Source organism: Salvelinus alpinus, chromosome 7 (genome assembly GCF_045679555.1).
Source record: "Salvelinus alpinus chromosome 7, SLU_Salpinus.1, whole genome shotgun sequence".
In the NCBI taxonomy this organism is placed as follows: domain Eukaryota; kingdom Metazoa; phylum Chordata; class Actinopteri; order Salmoniformes; family Salmonidae; genus Salvelinus; species Salvelinus alpinus.
The window spans coordinates 34,676,349-34,698,073 of NC_092092.1; the positions used below are offsets into that span (position 1 = coordinate 34,676,349).

Sequence of the window (21,725 nt, forward strand, 5' to 3'; positions counted from 1 at the left end):
TATATGCAAATTGCCATCATACAAACTGAGGCAGCAGACTTTGTGAAAATTAATATTTTGTCATTCTCAAAACATTTGGCCACGACTATATATATCCGGAGGCTGCTTTTATTGTAGCTGGGGATTTTCAGAAAGCAAATGAGAACAAGGCTACCTAAATTCTATTAGCATATTGATTGCACGACACGCAGGGCTAATACTTGACCGCTGCTACTCTAACCTCCGCGATGCATACAAAACCCTCCCCTCGGCAAATCCGACGCCATCTTATAGGCAAACTCCAACAGGATGTACCAGTGACAAGAACCATACAACCCTGATCTGGCCAATCGGAAGCCACGCTTCAAGATTGTTTTATATATGTTCCGGTCAGCCTCAGAACATTAACCGAAAACGACTGACTCAGTGAGTACGTTGGAGATGTTGTACCCACTGTGACGATTAAAACCTACCCTAATCAGAAACTGTGGATGGATGGCGGCATTCGCACAAAACTGAAAGAGTGATCCACTGCATTTATCCATGGAAAGAGGTCTGGAAATATGGCTGAATTGAAACAGTGTAGCTATTCCCTCCGCAAGGCAATCAAACAAGCGAAGTACCGGTACAGGGACAAGGTGGAGTCGTAATTCAACGGCTCAGACACGAGACGTATGCGGCAGGGTCTACAGGAAATCATGGACTACAAAAAGAAAAATCAGCCACGTCAGACACCGACGTCACCCTTCCAGACAAACTAAACACCTTCTGCCCACTTTGAGGATAATACATTGCCACTGTCGCGGCTCACTAACCAAGACTGCGCCCCCCTCCCTAGTTCTCCGTGGCTGGCGTGAGTAAGACATTTAAGTGTTGACCCTCGCAAGGCTGCTGGCCCAGACGGCATCCCTAGCCGTGTCCTCAGAGCATGCACAGACCAGCTGGCTGGTGTGTTTACGGACATATTCAGTCGCTCCCTATCCCAGTCTGTTGTCCCCACATGCTTCAAAATGGCTACTGTTGTTCCTGTACCCAAGAAGGCAAAGGACTGAACTGACTACCGCCCCGTAGCACTCACCTCTGTCATCATGAAGTGCTTTGAGAGGCTAGTCAAGGATCATATCACCGCCACCTTACCACCCACCCTAGGCCCACTTCAGTTTGCATACCGCCCCAACAGGTTCACAGATGACGCCATCACACTGCCCTATCCCATCTGGACAAAAATAATACCTAATGTAAGAATGTTGTTTATTGACTACAGCTCAGCATTCAACACTATAGTACCCTCCCAAGCTCATCTCCGCCCTGTGCCACTGGGCCATGGACTTTCTGACGGGCCGTCCCGAGGTGGTGAAGGTAGGAAACATCTTCGCTGACCTTCAACACTGGGACTCCACAAGGGTGTGTGCTCAGCCCTCTCCTGTACTCCCTGTTCACCCACGACTGCGTGGCCATGCACGCCTCCAACTCAATCATCAAGTTTGCAGATGACACAACAGTAGTGGGCTTGATCGCCAACGACGAGACAGCCTATAGGGAGGTGGTGAGGGGCCTCGGAGTGTGGTATCAGAAAAATAACCTCACACACACAACGTCAACAAAACAAAGGAGTTGATCGTGGACTTCAGGAAACAGCAGACCTCTCTATCCACATCGAAGGGACAGCAGTGGAGGTGGAGGAAAGTTCCTGGGCGTACACAGACGTACTGAAATGTTCCACCCACACAGACAGTGTGGTGAAGCCGCAACAGCAGGAGGCTGAAGAAATGTGGCTCGTCATCTAAAACCTTGACAAACTTTTACAGATGCACAAATCGAGAGCATCCTGTCGGACTGTATCACAGCCTGGTACGGCAACTGCACTGCCCTCAACCGCAAGGCTCTCCAGAGGGTGGTGCGGTCTGCACAACGCATCACCGGGGGCAAACGACCTGCCCTCCATGACACCTACAGCACCCAATGTCACAGGAAGGCCAAAAAGATAATCAAGGACAACAACCACCCGAGCCACTGCCATCATCCAGAAGGCGAGGTCAGTCCAGGTGCATCAGAGCTAGGACCGAGAAGCTGTACTTCAGTCGCTATCTCAAGGCCATCAGACTGCTAAACGGCAATCGCTAACTCTGAGAGGCTGCTGCCTACATTGAGACCCAATCACTGGACACTTTCGCTAGTGATCCATTATTAATTTAAAACAATGCCACTTTAAATAATGTCACCGTATCTTACATTACTGTATTTTATACCATCTATTGCACCTTGTTTATGCTGCTCGGCCATATTCTCATTCACCCCTTTAGATGTGTATATTAGGTAGTTGTGGAATTGTTAGATATTATTGCACTGTAGGAACTAGAAGAAGCAAGGATTTCACTAACCAAGTGTATGTGACCAATAACATTTGATTTTGATGTGTAATCTATGAGCAGAATTAGTTCTCAGTTGCTTTCAAACTAGAAATTGTTTTTCTGGAAGCTGTGGTGTGCCATTTTCCACCACATGGGCCAGCTCCTAGCGATTAGAGTTCCACCCATGAGGATCAGCCTGCTAGCAAGATGCACCCACAGCAGAGCATTCTGAAACTATTCAGACACCTAGACTTTCCACATTTTGTTACATTAGTCTTATTCTTAAATTGATTATTCCCCTCAATCTACACACAATACCCCATAATGACAATGAAAAAACCCCAGAAATATTACAAAAGTATTCAGACCCTTAACTCAGTACATTGTTGAAGAACCTTTGGCAGCAATTACAGCCTCAAGTCTTCTTGGGTATGACGCTACACGCTTGGCACCTGTATTTGGGGAGTTTCTCCCATTCTTCTCTGCAGATCTTCAAGCTGTCAGGTTGGATGGGGAGCTTCGCTGCACAGCTATTTTCATGTCGCTCCAGAGATGTATGATCGGGTTCAAATCCGGGCTCTGCCTGGGTCACTCGTCCCGAAGCCACTCTTGCGTTGTCTTGGCTGAGTGCTGAGGGTTTTTGTCCTGTTGGAAGGTGAACCTTTGCCCCAGTCTGAGGTTCTGAGCGCTCTGGAGCAGGCTTCTATCAAGGATTACTCCGTTCATCTTTCCCTCGATCCTGACTAGTCTCCCAGTCCCTGCCGCTGAAAAATATCCCCACAGCATGATTCTGCCACAATGCTTTACCGTAGGGATGGTGCCAGGTTAACTCCAGACTGTGACTCTTGGCATTCAGGCCAAATAGTTCATTCTTGGTTTCGTTAGACAAGAGAATCTTGTTTCTCATGGTCAGAGTCCTTTAGGTGCCTTTTACTAAGTGGCATGTCTGGCCACTCTACCATAAAGGCCTGAGTGGTGGAGTGCTGCATAGGAGTACCTTCCATCTCCACAGAGGAGCTCTGTCAGTGACCATCAAGTTCTTGGTCACCTCCCTGACCAAGGCCCTTCTCCCCCGGTTGCTCAGTTTGGCTGGGCGGCCAGCTCTAGGAAGTCTTGGTGTTTCCAAACTTCTTCCGTTTAAGAATGATGAGGCCACTGTTCTTGGGGACCTTCAATGCTGCAGAAATGTTTTGGTACCCTTCCCCAGATCTGTGCCTCAACACAATCCTGTCTCGGAGCTCTACAGACAATTCCTTTGGTTTTTGCTCTGACATGCACTGTCAACTGTGGGCCATTATAGACTATGCCTTTCCCCATGTCCAATGAAGTTATGGAAACAAGATTCACCGGAGCTCAATTTCAAGTCTCATCGCATCTGAATACTTATGTAAATAATGTGTTTATTTTGTATAAAATTTGCAATTAAGGCTAACGTCACAATGTGGAAAAAGTTTAGGGGTCTGAATATTTTATGAAAGCACCTGTCAGAACAATTTCCAGGTACCACGGTTGTCTTAAGCACAACTTTCAGAACTACTGGCTAAAAATGATGCAGAATCCTTTTCCAATTTCTGCCTAAAATGGCATATGGGTATAACTGCATGAAGCAAGGATATGCATATTATTGATACCATTTCAAAGGAAACATTGAAGTTTGTGGAAATGAATGTAGGAGAGTATAACACATCTGGTAAAAGATCACACAAATGAAAAAACATCATTTTTTTTTGTTCCATCTTTGAAATGCAAGAGAAAGGTCATATCTAGATAGGTGTAATTTAGCTTTTTGCCAGCAGTGTGTGCAAAGTCTCAGACTGTTGTATCAAGTCTGCCAGGAGTTTGCCCAAATGTGCTAAATTGGTGCTATAGTAATAACTAAGTTTACACACATCCTGGATAATTAGCTTCCCCATAGAAAACACTGGCCAGGCGGGGAGACAGCTGGGATTCAAACTGTAGAACCCAGTTCCTACATTTCATCTCTGGGACCATCAGGATGACAAATCAGAGCGAGGTGTATCACACGATAGCATGGTATTTTTTACACTGTAAATTGGACAGTGTAGTTAGAGTAACAAGAATATAAACTTTCTGTCCATATGTTGGCTGTTAAGTCATTCTAGTCACATTAGCAACAACTGTAGAGGTTAATCAGACACACAACACTGATCTAATAGTTTTATTTTCTTACAAATGACCAGTTTCCTTTATTTTTTTTTTCTTTCTAGGAAATTAAAACCCTTTTTGAATTCATACTAGCATCTACATAATGGTTTTTAATACTTCACAATATATTAAGTCTAGATGTTATGGTACACATGCTTACAATCCAGGCTGCCTGTAGAGCCAGTCACCACAATACACAGGGAGGGGAGCGGGTGGGAGGGGGACCGCAGAATAACTCATGTCCCGATACCTCATATCTGACCCTCTCCAGTGGCTGCATATGAACACAACCATACACATGCACCCACAAAACAATCCACACAGATGCACAACAGCCAGCCATACCTACCTTGTTCCACCGGTCCTATATATATATATCTATAACCTGGAGAGGGTCTTCATTAGTGTTAACCGCGATTCTCTTTCACAGAAAGAACTGATCCACTGGGACATGAAGAGCTACTGCAGCAAGCCTGGGGCTAACAAAAATAATAATTAACATAATATATAAAGACATTCAAATACAGTAAGATTTTTGCTTGAAAATACAAAACTACATGAGAAAGCATTAAAATAATATAAAAGCTGAAGTGCTCGGTCAAAGTCTCTCTCCCGTGAGCTGTACATGTATCAGCCATCCGCTGCTTAGTAACAGTTGCCACAAGGACTACAATGCCTTGGGACCAGAAGTGTCTTTCTCAGTGGGCGGGGCTAAATATAATCCTCTTCCTGTCTGGGGAGGAAGTTTGATTTCCAGGACCGCAGAGAGGTGAAGGGCCACAGGCAAAGGAAGTCTCTCATTGGCCACTCTCCAACAGAGCAGCCATATCCTGCTCACTCTACCTGTCCATTTGGTGTCCAGAGATGCAACGGTGAGAATCTCATGTGGCCGTTCAGAGTCAATTTCTCATCACAGTAGACCAGACAAATCCAGACCAGCCCCATAGCTCCCTCTAGAAGAGACCCCCCCCTCCCCAGTGCAGCAGTGTCTGAGCTTCAGGGTTCCTCTATAACCGTCACAGCTGAGAACACCCTATTCTGCCTCCTTATGGCCACAGTTCTGTGTTTGCGAGTGGTGTATGACGGAGTGTGGTATGTGTGTAGACTATAGGGTGTGTGTTTATGTAGTCTGGGTGTGTGTGTTCAGTTGTGCTGCAGCGTGTTGGACTCTATGGGCGGAGCGGAGTCGTAGAGTGTGTCTGTGTCATGTGTTGGTTCTCCAGCCAGCGTACAGGGGTTGGAAAGAGTTCCCGCTCCACAGTCACAGAAAAACCTACAGAGACGAGGGTTAACGTGGAATACAGGACAAAACAAGGAAAATATATAATTGAGTGGTCAGCCTGGTATTCTAGAAACAATTCTATAGTCAAGACACAGTAATGACAAGCCACAAATAGGGTCAGTATTAAATGGTTGGTGTGCGCTACTCACCTATCGTGCCGTATAAACTCCACGTCGTGTCCTTGGTGACACTTCTTGATGCAGTTCACACAGATGGCGTTCCTGTCTGTCGTATTGCAGGTGTGACACCTTGACACACATAGGTAAAAGAAAAATCAGCACTGGCGTAACCGCTGTGTAACTAACTAAAAGTCATGCATTGGCTAGTTGTGTGTGTACCTGTAGAAGTCGTGCATGGGGTAGGAGGTGTAGCTGGAGATCTTGTAGAGACACTGTCCTCTGCTCACAGCTTTCTCTATGGCATCCTGATTATTCAATATCTTATTATCTGGAAGAGAGGAAGAGACTGCTCTGACCAAGAACCTATTTCATATAGTCTAAGCAAGCCAGTCATTGCGCGTCTCTCGGCAACAATCTGAATGAATGTGTTGCGCAAGTTGTTTTCCTCAGTCAGCTGAATGTGCCACTGATTTAGTTCATAGAACTGTGGTTACGTAAGTAACCTTCGATATCCACTATTAGCAACTGGGCCAAACGTTGTGGTAATACGAATGTGGTTAAAGCTTTTCAACAGTTGGAGCTATTAGCGAATATGACCCCATTCCTGAAAGCCAAGACTCTCAGGAACACGTACGCGTCTTGTGTTTCCCTCTATGACACACACAATCAGTGTAGGACTCATTAGAAGGGAGAGTGATGAATCTGCACAGAATGACTGAGGAAATTAATTGATTAAAGCCTATACTTTTTTCCATTACCTGGTTTAACATATCTTGTGCCATAACTTTTAAGATAATGGAAATAAGGCCATATTCAAAAGATTCCTCAAATGTATTTTACACATTTGTTTCTGATACCCAAGTGTCCTACAATAGAGATTGAAATAGCTTGATGGTCCATGTATCTTAAATATCATGTGTGAATCCATTTGATATCATGTTTGAATTCGTGACCACCCCCCATCCCCCCCTTCTCCAAAGGGTAGGATATTTAGGTTGTTTCACAAAAGTGGCTCCTTCAGGAATATTAGTGACTACCACTGGTCTATTTCAAGAACTGACAGACTGAAATACTATTAGCATTAGCCCAAGTGCTACATTACATTAGCCTAGCCTGTCAGCGGCGATAGCTAATGTCCAATAACGCAATACAGCAGTGTTTTTAGCCCTTAGAGTATGTGAGCGGATGGGAGCTGGAGTGGAGCGATCCCAATTTGACTGGAGTGCCAGCCTTCTTGCCCGCTCCAATAGCGCTCACTTCACGAGCTCAGGGCATACTCGGCCCAGCATGCATTTGTAGTCTACTTGTGTGCTGCTAATAGACCCTTGCTTTAGCTACTGTCATGGTGTTCACTAAATATTTTCATAAAGAAACTGATAAAACACACAGGTGCTGAATCAAGGTGACTTATAAAGATGAGGACCAAGATCAAGGGAGGGAGTGTGGTGATGTCGTGTCCACAACTAAAGAATCATAGTGGAATCTGAAAAGACAAATATTCCGAAAGCATGATGGTGTATTTACTACTTGCACTTGCTAAAAGAAAGGAACGAGGTAGGTAGATAACTAAGTGTGTCATTGTAGCAAACTAAAAATCCGATCTCATAAACGTTTCGTTCATTTTTGTTGTATTGTCTATACTAGCCCATAATTGATTCAAGGAGGTTTCCGTTTCGATCAGGACATTTTTTGTGTGTTACTTTTTACCCCATTTTTGTGGTATTCAATTGGTAGTTACAGTCTTGTCCAATCGCTGCAACTCCAGTACAGACTCGGGAGAGGCTCGAGAGCCATGTGCTCTCAAAAACACAAACCTGCCAAGCCACACTGCTCACTTAACCCGGAAGCCAGCCGCACAAATGTGTCGGAGGAAATACCATACACCTGGCAACAGTGTCAAAGTACATGCGCCCGGGCCCACCACAGGAGTCGCTAGAGCGCGATGGGTCAAGGACATCCAGGTTCGGCAAAACGATGCCCTAACCCGGACGGTGCTGGGTCAATTGTGCACCGCCTCATGGGTGTCGCGGCTGCTACACAGCCCGGGATCGAACCCGGGTCTGTAGTGACACCTCAAGCAATGCAATGCTGTGCCACTCGGGAGGCCTGATCAGATAAACAACTCTGCCCAGCCTGTCAAGGATGGCCAAAAGGATGTTTAGCATCCCCAGTGGCTCTGCAAGTGTGGAGAGGATATTCTCTACTGCTGGCTGGCTCTCCAGGCACCATCGCTTCTTGACACATTGTCTAGATTAGCCAGAAGCCACAGACTGTTTCTAAAAAATAAATTCAAGGGCATTTTTCCTTTATTCTAAGTTAGTCACAGCCTATATGTGCAATGTATAGACTAAATGATTTAATACAACAAAACGTTTAAATGCTGAGCGCTTTGTTCCTACCAGCCTATTGTGTCGCACTCGCAAATTATTTACAATATATTAATTTGTAGGCTATTGCCTTGAAATAATATAGCCTAAATAATTCATTTTCGGCTTAGGCTCCCTGTCTGGCTCCTGACCTATTTAGAGTGTTTACTATTACATGTAGCCTATTTGAAATGATATGTGCCTCTTTCATTCACCTTTATGTTCATTCGGGTAGTCACAGAAATAAATGTGTGTTGGTTAAATTGTGATTTTAATGAATGGAGCGAATTTGGAGCGGCAGTTTTCTTTCCTGTGAGCGCGAAGCAGTATTCAGCTGGGCGTTTGGAAAGGACGTGGAGCGCCGGAGCGGTGTGCATGACAGTAGCTAAAGCAAGGAGCTAACATCCATGAGCGAAGAGCGGGATTTCCAATCGTTCCAACTCCACTCACATACTCTGACCCTTAGCGCTACAGTAGCACTAGCTACCTTTCATGGTGACGTTGACCCCCGAGGCAAGGAACAGGCCACCGAAACGGTTGTTGAAGATCTGGTTTCCCTCCAGAGTCGCCGTGGCATGGTTGGTTATCTCGATACCTGAGACAGGAAATTACATTATCAACACAGGTGGTGGATGAGTAGGTAACAGTATTGACCAGTCAGTACAGCATGTTAGTGTAAATGTGTACACATGGGCAGCTGACCTGCAGCAAAGCCGTCAAAGATACGGTTCTTGCGGAGGACCGGGTGGCTGTTGGTGCTGATCAGAACTCCTGCCTGGGCGTTCCTGAAGATATCGTTCTCCTCCAGAAGACCTCTCCCTCCGTTAAAGATACAGATGCCCCCGTCTCTCCCGTCGTGGATCTTGTTGCGTCGCAGCGTGGGGTTGCTGTCCGTCTTAATCCACACGCCCGCCATGGCGTTGTCGAAGATCTCATTGTCCTCGATGAAACCCAGACCCGAGTTGTAGACCAGAATGCCTCCGTTCTGTCCTCCCCAGATCTTGTTGCGTCGGATCTTGGGGTTGCTGCCAGTTCTATAAAACAACCAACAATATTAGTGAAGCCTTCATCGAACGTTAGTCAAACGTTATCATAACCACTGTGTGTTCTGCATTTGACTGAAGAGGCAAGACGTACCGTATCTGAACGCCAGAGTACATGTGATTGTAGATGTCGTTGTCTTCCAACACCCCATGACCGTTGTCATAGAAATACACCCCTACCTGAGGGAGAAAGAGGGTTAAATCTGACTTCTTACAGAATATATCATCTAGACACAATGAGACAGGCCTCCAATTCTCACAGAAACATCATTCAATTTTTTTTTTGAAACAACGGTAACAGATAATGTGGAGTGTGTTTTACCTGTTTGCCGCTGTGGATGCGGTTCCTGCGGAGGACAGGTGTGCTGCCGGTGGTCACCCAGACGCCTGCCAGTGTGTTGCTGTACACCTCGTTCTCCTCTATCACACCCTGGCCCTTCTCATGCTGCAAACACACACACACAATTAGATTGTTTAAATCAACATCTATAGGACTGAAAAAACCTAAACAGTATGTGTGTCTTTACCACGTAGATGCCGCCATGCTGTCCGTCGTGGATCTTGTTGTGGCGTACAATTGGGCAGCTATTGGTTCTGATCTGGATTCCCGCCAGAGCGTTGCCATGGATATCATTCCCCTCGATCAGGCCACGCCCATCGCCAAATATGTACACGCCCCCTTGGTTACCGTTAAAGATTGCATTGCCCCTGGAGAATAACAGAACGGAACGTCAACAAACAGCCCATAATACTGAGAGAGGTTATTGTAGGGGTCTCCAACAGGTCGATCGCAAACTACCAGTAGCTTGCAGGCCACCTACGAGTACCTCGCCAAATAATTCTGAAAGTACATGCAATTTAAGTGTTCGACTGCAAACTGTCAAACAAATCTTACAAGTACTAGACACTGCAAGCTCCCAGCTACTATCTAATCAACGCAACATTGACATTATCCCACCCCTGGTTAGCCACATTTGTATTAAAATGCTAAACCTAACATCTGCCAATTAATTGCCAGTCTGTGTGGTGTGCACATTGCTCTATCACTCCGTGTGTAGCCAGTTGATGACAAATACTATCCCCAAAACCCTCTCAATTAAAATGTTAACTGCAAAGTAGACCTACCTGGCAGAAGTAAACTCAGCAAAAAAAGAAACGTCCATTCTTCAGGACCCTGTCTTTCAAAGATCATTCGTAAAAATCCAAATAACTTCTGATATTAATTGGAAAGGGTTTAAACACTGTTTCCCATGCTTGTTCAATGAACCATAAACAATTAATGAACATGGACCTGTGGAACGGTCGTTAAGACACTAACAGCTTACAGACGGTAGGCAATTAAGGTCACAGTTATGAAAATTTAGAACACTAAAAAGAGGCCTTTCTACTGACTCTGAAAAACACAAAAAGAAAGATGCCCAGGGTCCCTGCTCATCTGCGTGAACGTGCCTTAGGCATGCTGCAAGGAGGCATGAGGACTGCAGATGTGGCCAGGGCAATAAATTGCAACGTCAGTACTGTGAGACACCTAAGACACAAAGTAGCTAATTGGACATAAATAACGGACATTATCGAACAAATCAAGCATTTATTGTGGACCTGGGATTTCTAGGACTGCATTCTGATGAAGTTCATCAAAGGTAAGGAAACATTTATCATGTATTTTCTGGTTTCTGTTGACCCCAACATGGCGGCTAATTTGGCTATTGTTCTGAGCTCCGTCTCAGATTATTGCATGATTTGCTTTTTCCGTGAAGTTTTTTTGAAATCTGACACAGCGGTTGCATTAAGGAGAGGTATATCTATAATTCCACGTGTATAACTTGTATTATCATCTACATTTATGATGAGTATTTCTGTTGAAACGATGTGGCTATGCAAAATCACTTGATGTTTTTGGAACTAGTGAATGTAACGCACCAATGTAAACTCAGATTTTTTGTTATAAATATGAACTTTATCAAACATGCATGTATTGTGTAACATGAAGTCCTATGAGTGTCATCTGATGAAGATAATCAAAGGTTAGTGATTATTTTTATCTCTATTTCTGCTTTTCTGACTGCCATCTTTCGCTGGAAAAATGGCTGTGCTTATTGTGGTTTTGTGGTGACCTAACATAATGGTTTGTAGTGCTTTCGCTGAAAAGCATATTTGAAAATCGGACACTTTGGTGGGATTAACAACAAGATTACCTATAAAATGATATAAAACACATGTATGTTTGAGGAATTTTAATTATGAGATTTCTGTTGTTTGAATTTGGCACCCTGCACTTTCACTGGCTGTTGTCATATCGATCCCGGTAGCGGGATGCAGCCACAAGAAGTTTTAATGCAGCTGGTGGCCACACCAGATACTGACTGTTACTTTTGACTCCCCCTTCGTTCAGGGACACATTCCATACCTGTTAGTCACATGTCTGTGGAACTTGTTCAGTTTATGTCTCAGTTGTTGAATCTTGTTATATTCATACATGTTAAGTTTGCTGAAAATAAACGCAGTTGACAGTGAGAGGACGCTTCTTTTTTGTTGTTGCTGAGTTTATATAATCTGTGTATATTATTTGCTAACTTTGCATACAATCAGGGGCAGCAGTACAGAACCTTCACAGATGGTACATTCCTCACTCGCTAGATGCGCAATTAATAAGGGACAGATGTGGAATTAAAGGGGAATTACACTCAAATCTATTTGATATTTATGGGGGTCTGGAAAAAAACGTAAGTCTTCTGATGTGATTTAATCATTGACATGAACTCAGAACATAAAATGTTGTTCTTTCTTTCTGAACAATTGTAATTTTGAGAGTAAAAAAACTAATCTAAAACCAGGTAAAATAAAACAGAGGAAACATATTTTCGGAAAATATACAACAGAATTGGGGTTTTATAGGGCCCCCTTAGAATTGTTTATAAACCATTATTTTACCATGTATACTGACAGAAAACATAATGCAATACTTTCTCTTGTACACTAAGGACCTGGGGACGAGTTGCAGGGGAGAGGAGAAGAATGTGCCTATTTGAAAGCAATACAAAAAATTAGGACCAGGGATGTTCTCTTGATAAGTGGGTGAATTTGACCATTTTTGCTAAGCATTTGAAATGTAATAAACTTTTGGGTATCAGTGAAAATGTATGGAGTAAAAAGTACATTATTTTGTTTAGGAATGTAGAGAAAAATTAAGTTGTCAAAAATATAAATAGTAAAGTACCCCCCAAAAACTACTTCAGTACTTTAAAGGATTTTTACTTAAGTACTCTACACCACTGATTGTGTGCGTACCGTATCGTAGGGTCACTGTTGGAGGTAATCCAGACTCCGGCGAAGTTGTTGGCATAGATCTTGTTTTCTATGAACTGTCCCCGTCCTTTCTCATGCACATAGATGCCCCCTGTTTGGCCATGGTGGATCTCACAGCGAACCACTGTAGGGTTAGCATACGCCTTCACTTCAAAGCCTGCTATACGATTCCGGTGGATGTTACAACTCTCAAAATAACCCTGGGGGAGAAGGAGAGAGAGAGCGATACTATCATTATTGCCATGTACAGCACAACTGTAAAGACCTCCAAAATGATGGGTGTGAGGTAAAGGCTGTCACTAGCTTCCACAGTTACAAAGTCATAAACCATGCATTTTTCTGAAATGCATCTTAAAATTGTATTTTAAACCTAACCTTAACCACACAGCTAACCTTACGCCTAACCTTAAAGGAAAACGCCACCCAAAAACTATATTTTGCCCTTTGTTTCATTAGTCCATTTTTGATATAGTCCCAAAATGTTTTGCATGTCAGCAATCAAGTTTAAGATGTTACTTTCAAAATACAGAAATATTGCCCATATGATGCATTTTGCATCATAATGCTGTGTTTTGCAATTGACTAATGAAACAAATACCAAGAAATTTTTGGGTGAATTTTTCCTTTAAGATCAAAAAGCCAATTTTTGCTTTCATACATTTTTACGATATAGCCAATTTTGACCGTGGCTGTGGAAACTAGTGGAAATCAGTTGTAAGAGGTTTGACGTTAAAGGTCAAAGTGAGATACCATTCCATGGTCGAAGGTGAAGACTCCTACATCTCGGCCGTGGTGGATGTGGTTTCGTCTGATGATGGGGTTGCCGTGGTTTTTTACCCAGATTCCCGCCAATGCATTATTACTGATCTCATTATCCTCATAGATACCCTGTAATACATTATCACATCATTATTGTCATAGATACCATGCAGGAATACACAGTCAGAGAGGGTGTTTAAGTGTGGATAGTGATGTGTGTGGATGGTCGGTGATGAAGTGTGCATTTACCTGCGCATGGTCGGTGATGTAAAGTCCAACGTTCTCACAGTCGCTGATGTTGCAGTGTTTGATGCTAGGACACGCCCCCTGGCCGCTCACACAGACAGCCGAGCCAACTAGAATAGGGACAAACTACATTACCCAACATGCCCCACTGGAGACAACCTACATCAGGGATCATCAACTAGATTCAGGCACAGGCCTAATTCTTCTTGAGTAGCTGGTCAGGAGGACAGAAAATAATTACAAATAAATTTGTAGACTGCAAATTGCTCGCAATAAGCCCAAACAGATATATTTGACTAAAACAATTTCAAACCTCGATTACATTTATATACAATCCCATATCTCACTATTAAGCGTGGGAATATTTTAGAATAGATACCAAAAATTAAAATCACTTGGAGCTGATTTGGTTGTGTGTTAATAAGTCTTATGTCCAGAAAAGTGTTTTTTTATTCTTTATTGTTGATATACACACTACCGGTCAAAAGTTTTAGAATAACCTACTCATTCAAGGCTTTTTCTTTATTTTTACCAATTTCTACATTTTATAATCATATTGAAGACATCAGAACTATGAAATAACACATATGGAATCAAGTAGTAACCAAAAAAGTGTTAAACAAATCAAAAAATATTTTATATTTGAGATTCTTCAAAGTAGCCACCTTGATGACAGCGTTGCACACTCTTGGCATTCTCTCAACCAGCTTCACCTGGTATGCTTTTCCAACAGTCTTGAAGGAGTTCCCACATAGTTGAAGTCAGAAGTTTACATACACCTTAGCCAAATACATTTAAACTAAATTTTTCACAGTTCCTGACATTTAATCTTAGTAAAAATTCTCTGTCTTAAGTCAGTTAGGATCACCACCTTATTTTAAGAATGGGAAATGTCAGAATAATAGTAGAGAGAATTATATATTTTAGCTTTCATTTCTTTCATCACATTCCCAGTGGGTCAGAAGTTTACATACACTCAATTAGTATTTGGTAGCATTGCCTTTAAATTGTTTAACTTGGGTCAAACATTTCTGGTAGCCTTCCACAAGCTTCCCACAATAAGTTGGGTGAATTTTGGCCCATTCCTTCTGACAGAGCTGGTGTAACAGTCAGGTTTGTAGGCCTCCTTGCTCGCACACGCTTTTTCAGTTGTTTTGCCCACAAAATTTCTATGGGATTGAGGTCAGGGCGTTGTGATGGCCACTCCTATACCTTGACATTGTTCTCCTTAAGCCATTTTGCCACAACTTTGGAAATATGCTTGGGGTCATTGTCCATTTGGAAGACCCATTTGGGTCCAAGCTTTAACTTCCTGACTGATGTTTTGAGATGTTGCTTCAATATATCCACAATTTTCTTTGCTCATGATGCCATCTATTTTGTGAAGTGCACCAGTGCCTCCTGCAGCAAAGCACCCCCACAACATGATTCTGCCACCCCCGTGCTTCACGGTTGAGATGGTGTCCTTCGGCTCGCAAGCCTCCCCCTTTTTCCTCCAAACATAACGATGGTCATTATGGCAAACAGTTCTATTTTTGTTTCATCAGACCAGAGGACATTTCTCTAAAAAGTACGATCTTTGTCCCCATGTGCAGTTGCAGACCGTAGTCTGGGTTTTTTATGCCGGTTTTGGAGCAGTGGCTTCTTCCTTGCTGAGCGGCCTTTCAGGTTAGGTCAATATAGGACTTGTTTTACTGTGGATATAGATACTTTTGTACCCGTTTCCTCCAGCATCTTCACAAGGTCCTTTGCTGTTGTTCTGGGATTGATTTGCACTTTTCTCACCAAAGTACATTCATCTCTAGGAGACAGAACGCGTCTCCTTCCTGAGCGGTATGACGGCTGTGTGGTCCCATTTATACTTGCGTACTATTGTTTATACAGATGAACGTGGTACCTTCAGGCGTGAGGAAATTTCTCCCAAGGATGAACCAGACTTGTGGAGGTCTAGCCTGAGGAGGCTTTTCCCTGAGGTCTTGGCTGATTTCTTTTGATTTTCCCATGTCAAGCAAAGAGGCACTGAGTTTGAAGGTAGGCCTTGAAATACATCCATAGGTACACCTCCAATTGACTCAAATTATGTCAATTAGCCTATCAGAAGCTTCTAAAGCCATGACTTCATTTTCTGGAATTTTCCAAGCTGTTTAAAGGCACAGTCAAATTAGTGTATGTAAACTTCTGACCCACTGGAATTGTGATAGTGAATTATAAGTGAAATAATCTGTCTGTAAACAATTGTTGGAAAAATTACTTGTGTCACGCACAAAGTAGATGTCCTAACCAACTTGCCAAAACCATAGTTAACAAGAAATTTGTGGAGTGGTTGAAAAACGAGTTTTAATGACTCCAACCTGAGTCTATGTAAACTTCCGACTTCAACTGTATGCTGAGCACTTGTTGGCTGCTTTTCCTTCACTCTGTGGTCTGACTCATCCCAAACCATCTCAATTTGGTTGAGGTCGGGGGGTTGTGGAGGCCAGGTCATCTGATGCAGCATTCCATCACTCTCCTTCTTGGTCAAATAGCCTTTACACAGCCTGGAGTTGTGATTGCTCGTTGTCCTGTTGAAAAACAAAGGATAGTCCCACTAAACGCAAACCAGATGGGATGGCTGCAGAATGCTATGGTAGCCATACTGGTTAAGTGTGCCTTCTAAATAAATCACTGACAGTGTCACCAGCAAAGCACCCCCACCTCCATGCTTTACGGTGGGAAGCACAAATGCGGAGATCATCCGTTCACCCACACCGCGTCTCACAAAGACACGGCAGTTGGAACCAAAAACCTCCAATTTGAACTCCAAACCAAAGGACAAATGTCCATTGCTTGTGTTTCTTGGCCCAAGCAAGTCTCTTCTTACTGGTGTCCTTTAGTAGGGGTTTCTTTGCAGCAATTCAACCACAAAGGCCTGATTCACAGTCTCCTCTGAACAGTTGATGTTGAGATGTGTCTGTTACTTGAACTCTGTGAAGCATTTATTTGGGCTGCAATTTCTGAAGCTGGTAACTCAAATGAACATATCCTCTGCAGCAGAGGTTACTCTGGGTATTCCATTCCTGTGGCGGTCCTCATGAGAGCCAGTGTCATCATAGCGCTTGATGGTTTTTGCGAGTGCACTTGAAGAAACTTTTAAAGTTCTTGAAATGTTCCATATTGACTGACCTTCATGTCTTAAAGTAATGATGGACTGTTGTTTCTCTTTGCTTATTTGAGCTGTTCTCGCTATAATATGGACTTGGGTCTTTTTACCAAATAGGGCTATCTTCTGTATACCACCCCTACCATGTCACAACACAACTAATTGGCTCAAACGCATTAAGAAAAAACTAAATTCCACAAATTAACTTAATTAGGCACACCTGTCAATTGAAATGCATTCCAGGTGACTACCCCATGAAGCTGGTTGAGAGAATGCCAAGACTGTGCAAAGCTGTCATCAACGCAAAGGGTGGCTATTTGAAGAATCTCAAATATAAAATATATTTTGATTTGTTTAACACTTTTTTGGTTACTACATGATTCCATGTGTTATTTCATAGTTGATGTCTTCACTATTATTCCACAATGCAGAATTAATAAAGACAAAACCCTTGAATGAGTAGGTGTTCTAAAACTTTTGACCGGTAGTGTATAAATAAATAAAAAGGGAACCCTGAACTACATTATTCACAGGAGAAACAAACACGCCCAACTGCAGACTGTGTTTGCATTACCTGTGCAGGTAGATCTGATGATACAGTGGTCTATGTTGGGAGAACAGTTGACAGTGATCTCCAGACAGTGGTGGGCATTGTGGTGCTGAGCCGACTTATCATCTGGGTTAAACTGAATAGGAAACACAGGAGGTTAGAGGGGAGGTGTGTGTGTGTAATGGGGTCTACACAATAGTGCGTGTGCGTTAGTGTGTGAGAGCTGGGTCTGTGTTTGCAGCGTACCCTAATAGTTATGTATCCCACGTAGGCGTCCTCTGATCCTTCCATGAAGACAAACGTTGAGTCTCTGGTGTTCTCAATTACCACCTTATCAGACACCTTACCCGGAGCTACATACACACAAAAAGAAAGTCTGTTTCTACCATAAGTAGTAGAGCATACATACACAGACTAGAAAGAGCAAGACACATGCACAGACAGACCACACACAGTACCTGCTCCGATCATGGTGATGGGGGACTCGATGTAGATCCACTCGTCAGTGTAGATCCCAGAGTGCACGAAGATCAGCCCTTCAAAATGAGCCTCCTGCACCCCTCCTAATGCATCCTCTATTGTGTCATAGTACTGGAAACACAGAAACACGGTTACGTAAAATCAAGCAAAATTTGAGCTGTATTTTCAATGGACCATGAGTGTGTGCGCGCACGTGTCTTACCAGCATATTCTCCCTGCCTTTGTACCTCCCAGGGTTGCTGTAGAAATGTTCAGCAAAGCCTGGCTTCACATGGGCTCCTTTATACTGAAAAAAAAAAAAAAACTATGTTAAAATAACATGAACACAACGCTTATCTAACTACACACACTTTACCCACCAGTTGTTGGAAGCTGTCCTTCCAGGGGTTGGGGTGGTCGTGTTCCTCAGGGCTGACCTGGTAGAACTTTCCTGGCTCAGGGTGCATCATGGGACGTGTGTACTCAAACACCTCCATGTACAGACGCTTCCTGGACACACAGAGAGAGGGCAAATGTCAACCCCCCGGGCGTAAAAGGTTTTGCATGAAGTAACAGTATGGACCAGTAGTGGTCGATAGTGACCGGATTTCTTCTGGTGACATGTCAGTTAACTATAACGGGACAGAAAATATAGGTTAGGTTATGCATGTTTGTGTTCCTTCAGTATAGGATCACAGAAGTGTGTCTGTGTGTACCAGAGTATAGGGTCGTTGGCTAGCTGGCTGAAGCGTTTGCAGACGCAGGCAGTTTGACAGAGGTCCTGCTCCAGGAGGTATGTGAAGATCTTCAGAACCACCTCATCTGGAAGCTTCTGCTGCAGGTACTGCTCTGCTGGAGCCGCTACACACATGCAGAGTTTCACTTAGCATTAATAGATGATGCATAACAGATGTAGAAAGAGCCATGCAGACACGTCACATCCGTGACTTGTACACCTAGACACACATTGTTACCTGGCGGGTCGTGGCTTTTGCCGGAGACTCTGGCCCGTTTGGCTCGGTGGCCAAAGGGTTCTGTTGTTGAGGTGGATGCTCCCTGTGTCAGAATAACACACATCAGCAACACACACTGCTACCTCCCCCAGTGACATGACTGAGACACACACTTAAACATTCTGTCTCACTCAACTACACTGTCTACCTTTCTCCTGAAATATACACTGGTGCTAGTGGGAGTTTACACCACGTTTCAAAAACCAGTCCTTTCCTTTTAAACCAATTAAGGAAAGTGAACAAGCACAGAAAGGTGCTCTCTCTCTCTCTCTCTCTGACCTCCATTGCAGTCTTGCTGGGACAGGCCACTGCAGTACTGGAGGCTGTTCTCTTGGGCAATAGAGACTTGCGTCTGAGCTGGTAGGGGCTGTTCCCAGCTGCAGGCCCGGACTCCTCCACAGCCGCCTCCGCTGCTGCAGCTGGAGCCTCCTCATCTGCTGGACACACAGAGGACGCAGTCAGAACACAGTCTGACAGATACAGCACAAAGAAACGTCTTATCTTTCAGCACAGTTCAACTGACTGGCAGCATCCTCTCTCAGCAGTTAGACAAACACCGTCATGCAGATGACATTTAAACACCATCCACCCACACATATATCTACTGTACTGCAGTTGGTAGGGGAGTACAGACTGATTACAGAACACAGGTTAATAATGACAGCTGATCACTGGCATTCTAGTTCGCCTTTTTTCAAAACGCTTTCAGGACATTCACAGACTGGGGTGTCATAGTTGTGTTTGATTGACTGCATATAATGACAGGGACTGGCTGTTGTATTGCAGGGCTGTGTGTGTGGCTGACAGACAAAGGTTGGTGATTGACAGCCACAGATGTGTCCCTGCCACCCGACAGAGCTCTACAATACCCTTCCCTTCTCTAGCTGGACACCGGCCTCTGCCCCGTCACACTGATACTAAAAGTCACAGCCCCGAACAGTTGACCTGCCGGTAACCTGGCCGCAGATTTTTACCGCGGGCAACCAGAGTCAAAACGCAACTAACGTTAGTTACGTAGCTAACTAGCTCGTAAATCCGTCGTGTAAACAAACATACAGCTAGCCAGCGAACGTTAGCAATCAGTCAGACACAATTTTTTAGCTGGCTTAACTAGTAGTTCGCTAACTAGCTAGTTAGGTAAATTAAATAACTAACGGTAGCCGATGAATGTGATCCACGCAGTTATCTACCGTTAGCTGCCGACTGCTTAACGTTAGCAAGAAAATGAACCTGTCTAAATTGCAGATGATATATTCATATCAGTTGGCTAGTAAGGTTAACTAACTTAGTTGGAGGATGGCAACTGGCTAGCACACCCCAAAATGGCAGTCCAAAAACGCAACGCAGATTAATTTCGTCCGAAGCGTTACAGCTAATAGCTAACCTTAGTGAGCTTGTAACGTTATTGCCATGACCATGATGACACGTCCTGGCAAAGTCAGAACAAATATATATAAATGTGGTCACTGTGGGTCCGCCATGGTCGTCGTTATGGTTGCGTAGTGTGGGCTAGTTCTTTGGCTAGTCACCTTACTAGCTGACTAGTTAACGAGGTAACGTTAGCTACACAGGCAAAGCACTCACTAACGTCGTTACCCCTAGCCCCACTGGTAGCCACAGACACTCAAGCCAAACAAAGCGCGGCCTGGCCTGGGCCAAAAAGCTACAAGCTTCGGCTTTTCCTAAATAACACTCAGACAGCTGAGGTTGGGGTCACAGTGGAACCTTGCCGCCCTGACACGACTACAGTCCCTACAGTACTCTGACCGTGGTCCCTCTCACCTCGGTCGCCCTCGTTCTGGTCGGGCTGCACCGGGCGCGGCCTTGAGACTCGCCTGGGTCTCCGGTTGGTGGCTCTGACGGAGTTCATTTGGGGAGTCGGTTGTTAAAATACAAAACGCTTTCCTCGAACGTCCACTTTGCGCTTTAACACCAGGCCTCGACTACAACCCCGTGCGCCGGTCTCTCAAACCACCCACCGCGCTAGCTATCTACCCGAGGTGTAGTTTATGTTTTTCGGACTGCTCCCTCCTGCACAGCTCTCTACCAGCTCTGTCTCTATATCAAGCAGGAGGAGCCATTAACTCACACAGGGACAGTCGGAGGATGTCTGCCACTAGTCCTGAGCTTACAGCGACCTCCTGTGGCCAATAATAGACAGGTCCTTTTGAGCATGGGTTCTCAAAGTGGGGTCCGAGGTATTTCATGTTTATAATTTCTCTTCATTATTTGTCTTCATATGACAAGGATTAAAAAGTATTTGCCAGTAAATTGTCAATTTGATTCATGATGATGACTGCTAGCTAAGATTTTGAAAGTATGATGTTGACATGACAGAGTCCAATCAAAGCTACTGTAGATAAGCCTCCCAGTGGTCTAAGGCACTGCATCGCAGTGCAAGCTGTGCCACTAGAGATTCTGGGTTTGAGTCCAGGCTCTGTCGCGACCGGGAGACCCATGGAGGCGGTGCACAATTGGCCCAGCGTCGTCCGGGTTAGGGAGGGTTTGGCCGGCAGGGATATCCTTGTCTTATCACTAGCGACTCCTGTGGCGGGCCGGGTGCAGTGCACGCTGACATGGTGGCCAGGTGTACTGTGTTTCCTCTGACACATTGGTGCGGCTGGCTTCCGGGTTGGATGGGCATTGTGTCAAGAAGCAGTGCGCCTTGGTTGGGTTGTGTTTCAGAGGACGCATGGCTCTCGACCTTCGCCTCTCCCAAGTCCGTACGGGAGTTGCAACGATGAGACAAGACTGTAACTACTACCAATTGGATACCACGAAATTGGGGGTGAAAAATCAAAAATTATATATAAAAAAACGATATAATGTGGTTTGACGTCATTTTATCTGTGGCCAATGACCTGGAGCCTTCTTGGATGGGCACTTCTAATGTAACTCTATGGCTTGAATTTTTGAGCTCCACCCTTAGATTTGGCAGTGATATAGT

General features: G+C 44.2%; 1 protein-coding gene across 2 annotated transcripts; it reads right to left on the reverse strand.

The window, feature by feature from the left end:
• Positions 1-4,495: 4,495 nt before the first annotated feature.
• Positions 4,496-20,956, reverse strand: LOC139580885 (F-box only protein 11-like). 2 transcript variants are annotated; one of them, XM_071410008.1, is made up of 20 exons: positions 20,561-20,956; positions 19,058-19,212; positions 18,740-18,821; positions 18,482-18,626; positions 18,146-18,275; positions 17,989-18,072; positions 17,765-17,897; positions 17,553-17,659; positions 17,331-17,442; positions 13,621-13,727; positions 13,363-13,500; positions 12,595-12,812; positions 9,834-10,014; positions 9,629-9,751; positions 9,401-9,486; positions 8,966-9,297; positions 8,751-8,858; positions 6,117-6,225; positions 5,928-6,026; positions 4,496-5,769 (listed from the first exon to the last, which is right to left on the reverse strand). In XM_071410008.1, exons 1-20 carry the CDS (start codon positions 20,646-20,648, stop codon positions 5,640-5,642), a joined length of 2,667 nt encoding a protein of 888 aa, XP_071266109.1. In that variant the 5' UTR covers positions 20,649-20,956; the 3' UTR covers positions 4,496-5,639. The 2 variants fall into 2 exon arrangements, with proteins under 2 accessions (XP_071266109.1, XP_071266107.1); XM_071410006.1 differs by having other exon boundaries at positions 19,058-19,215; positions 20,561-20,868.
• Positions 20,957-21,725: the final 769 nt, after the last annotated feature.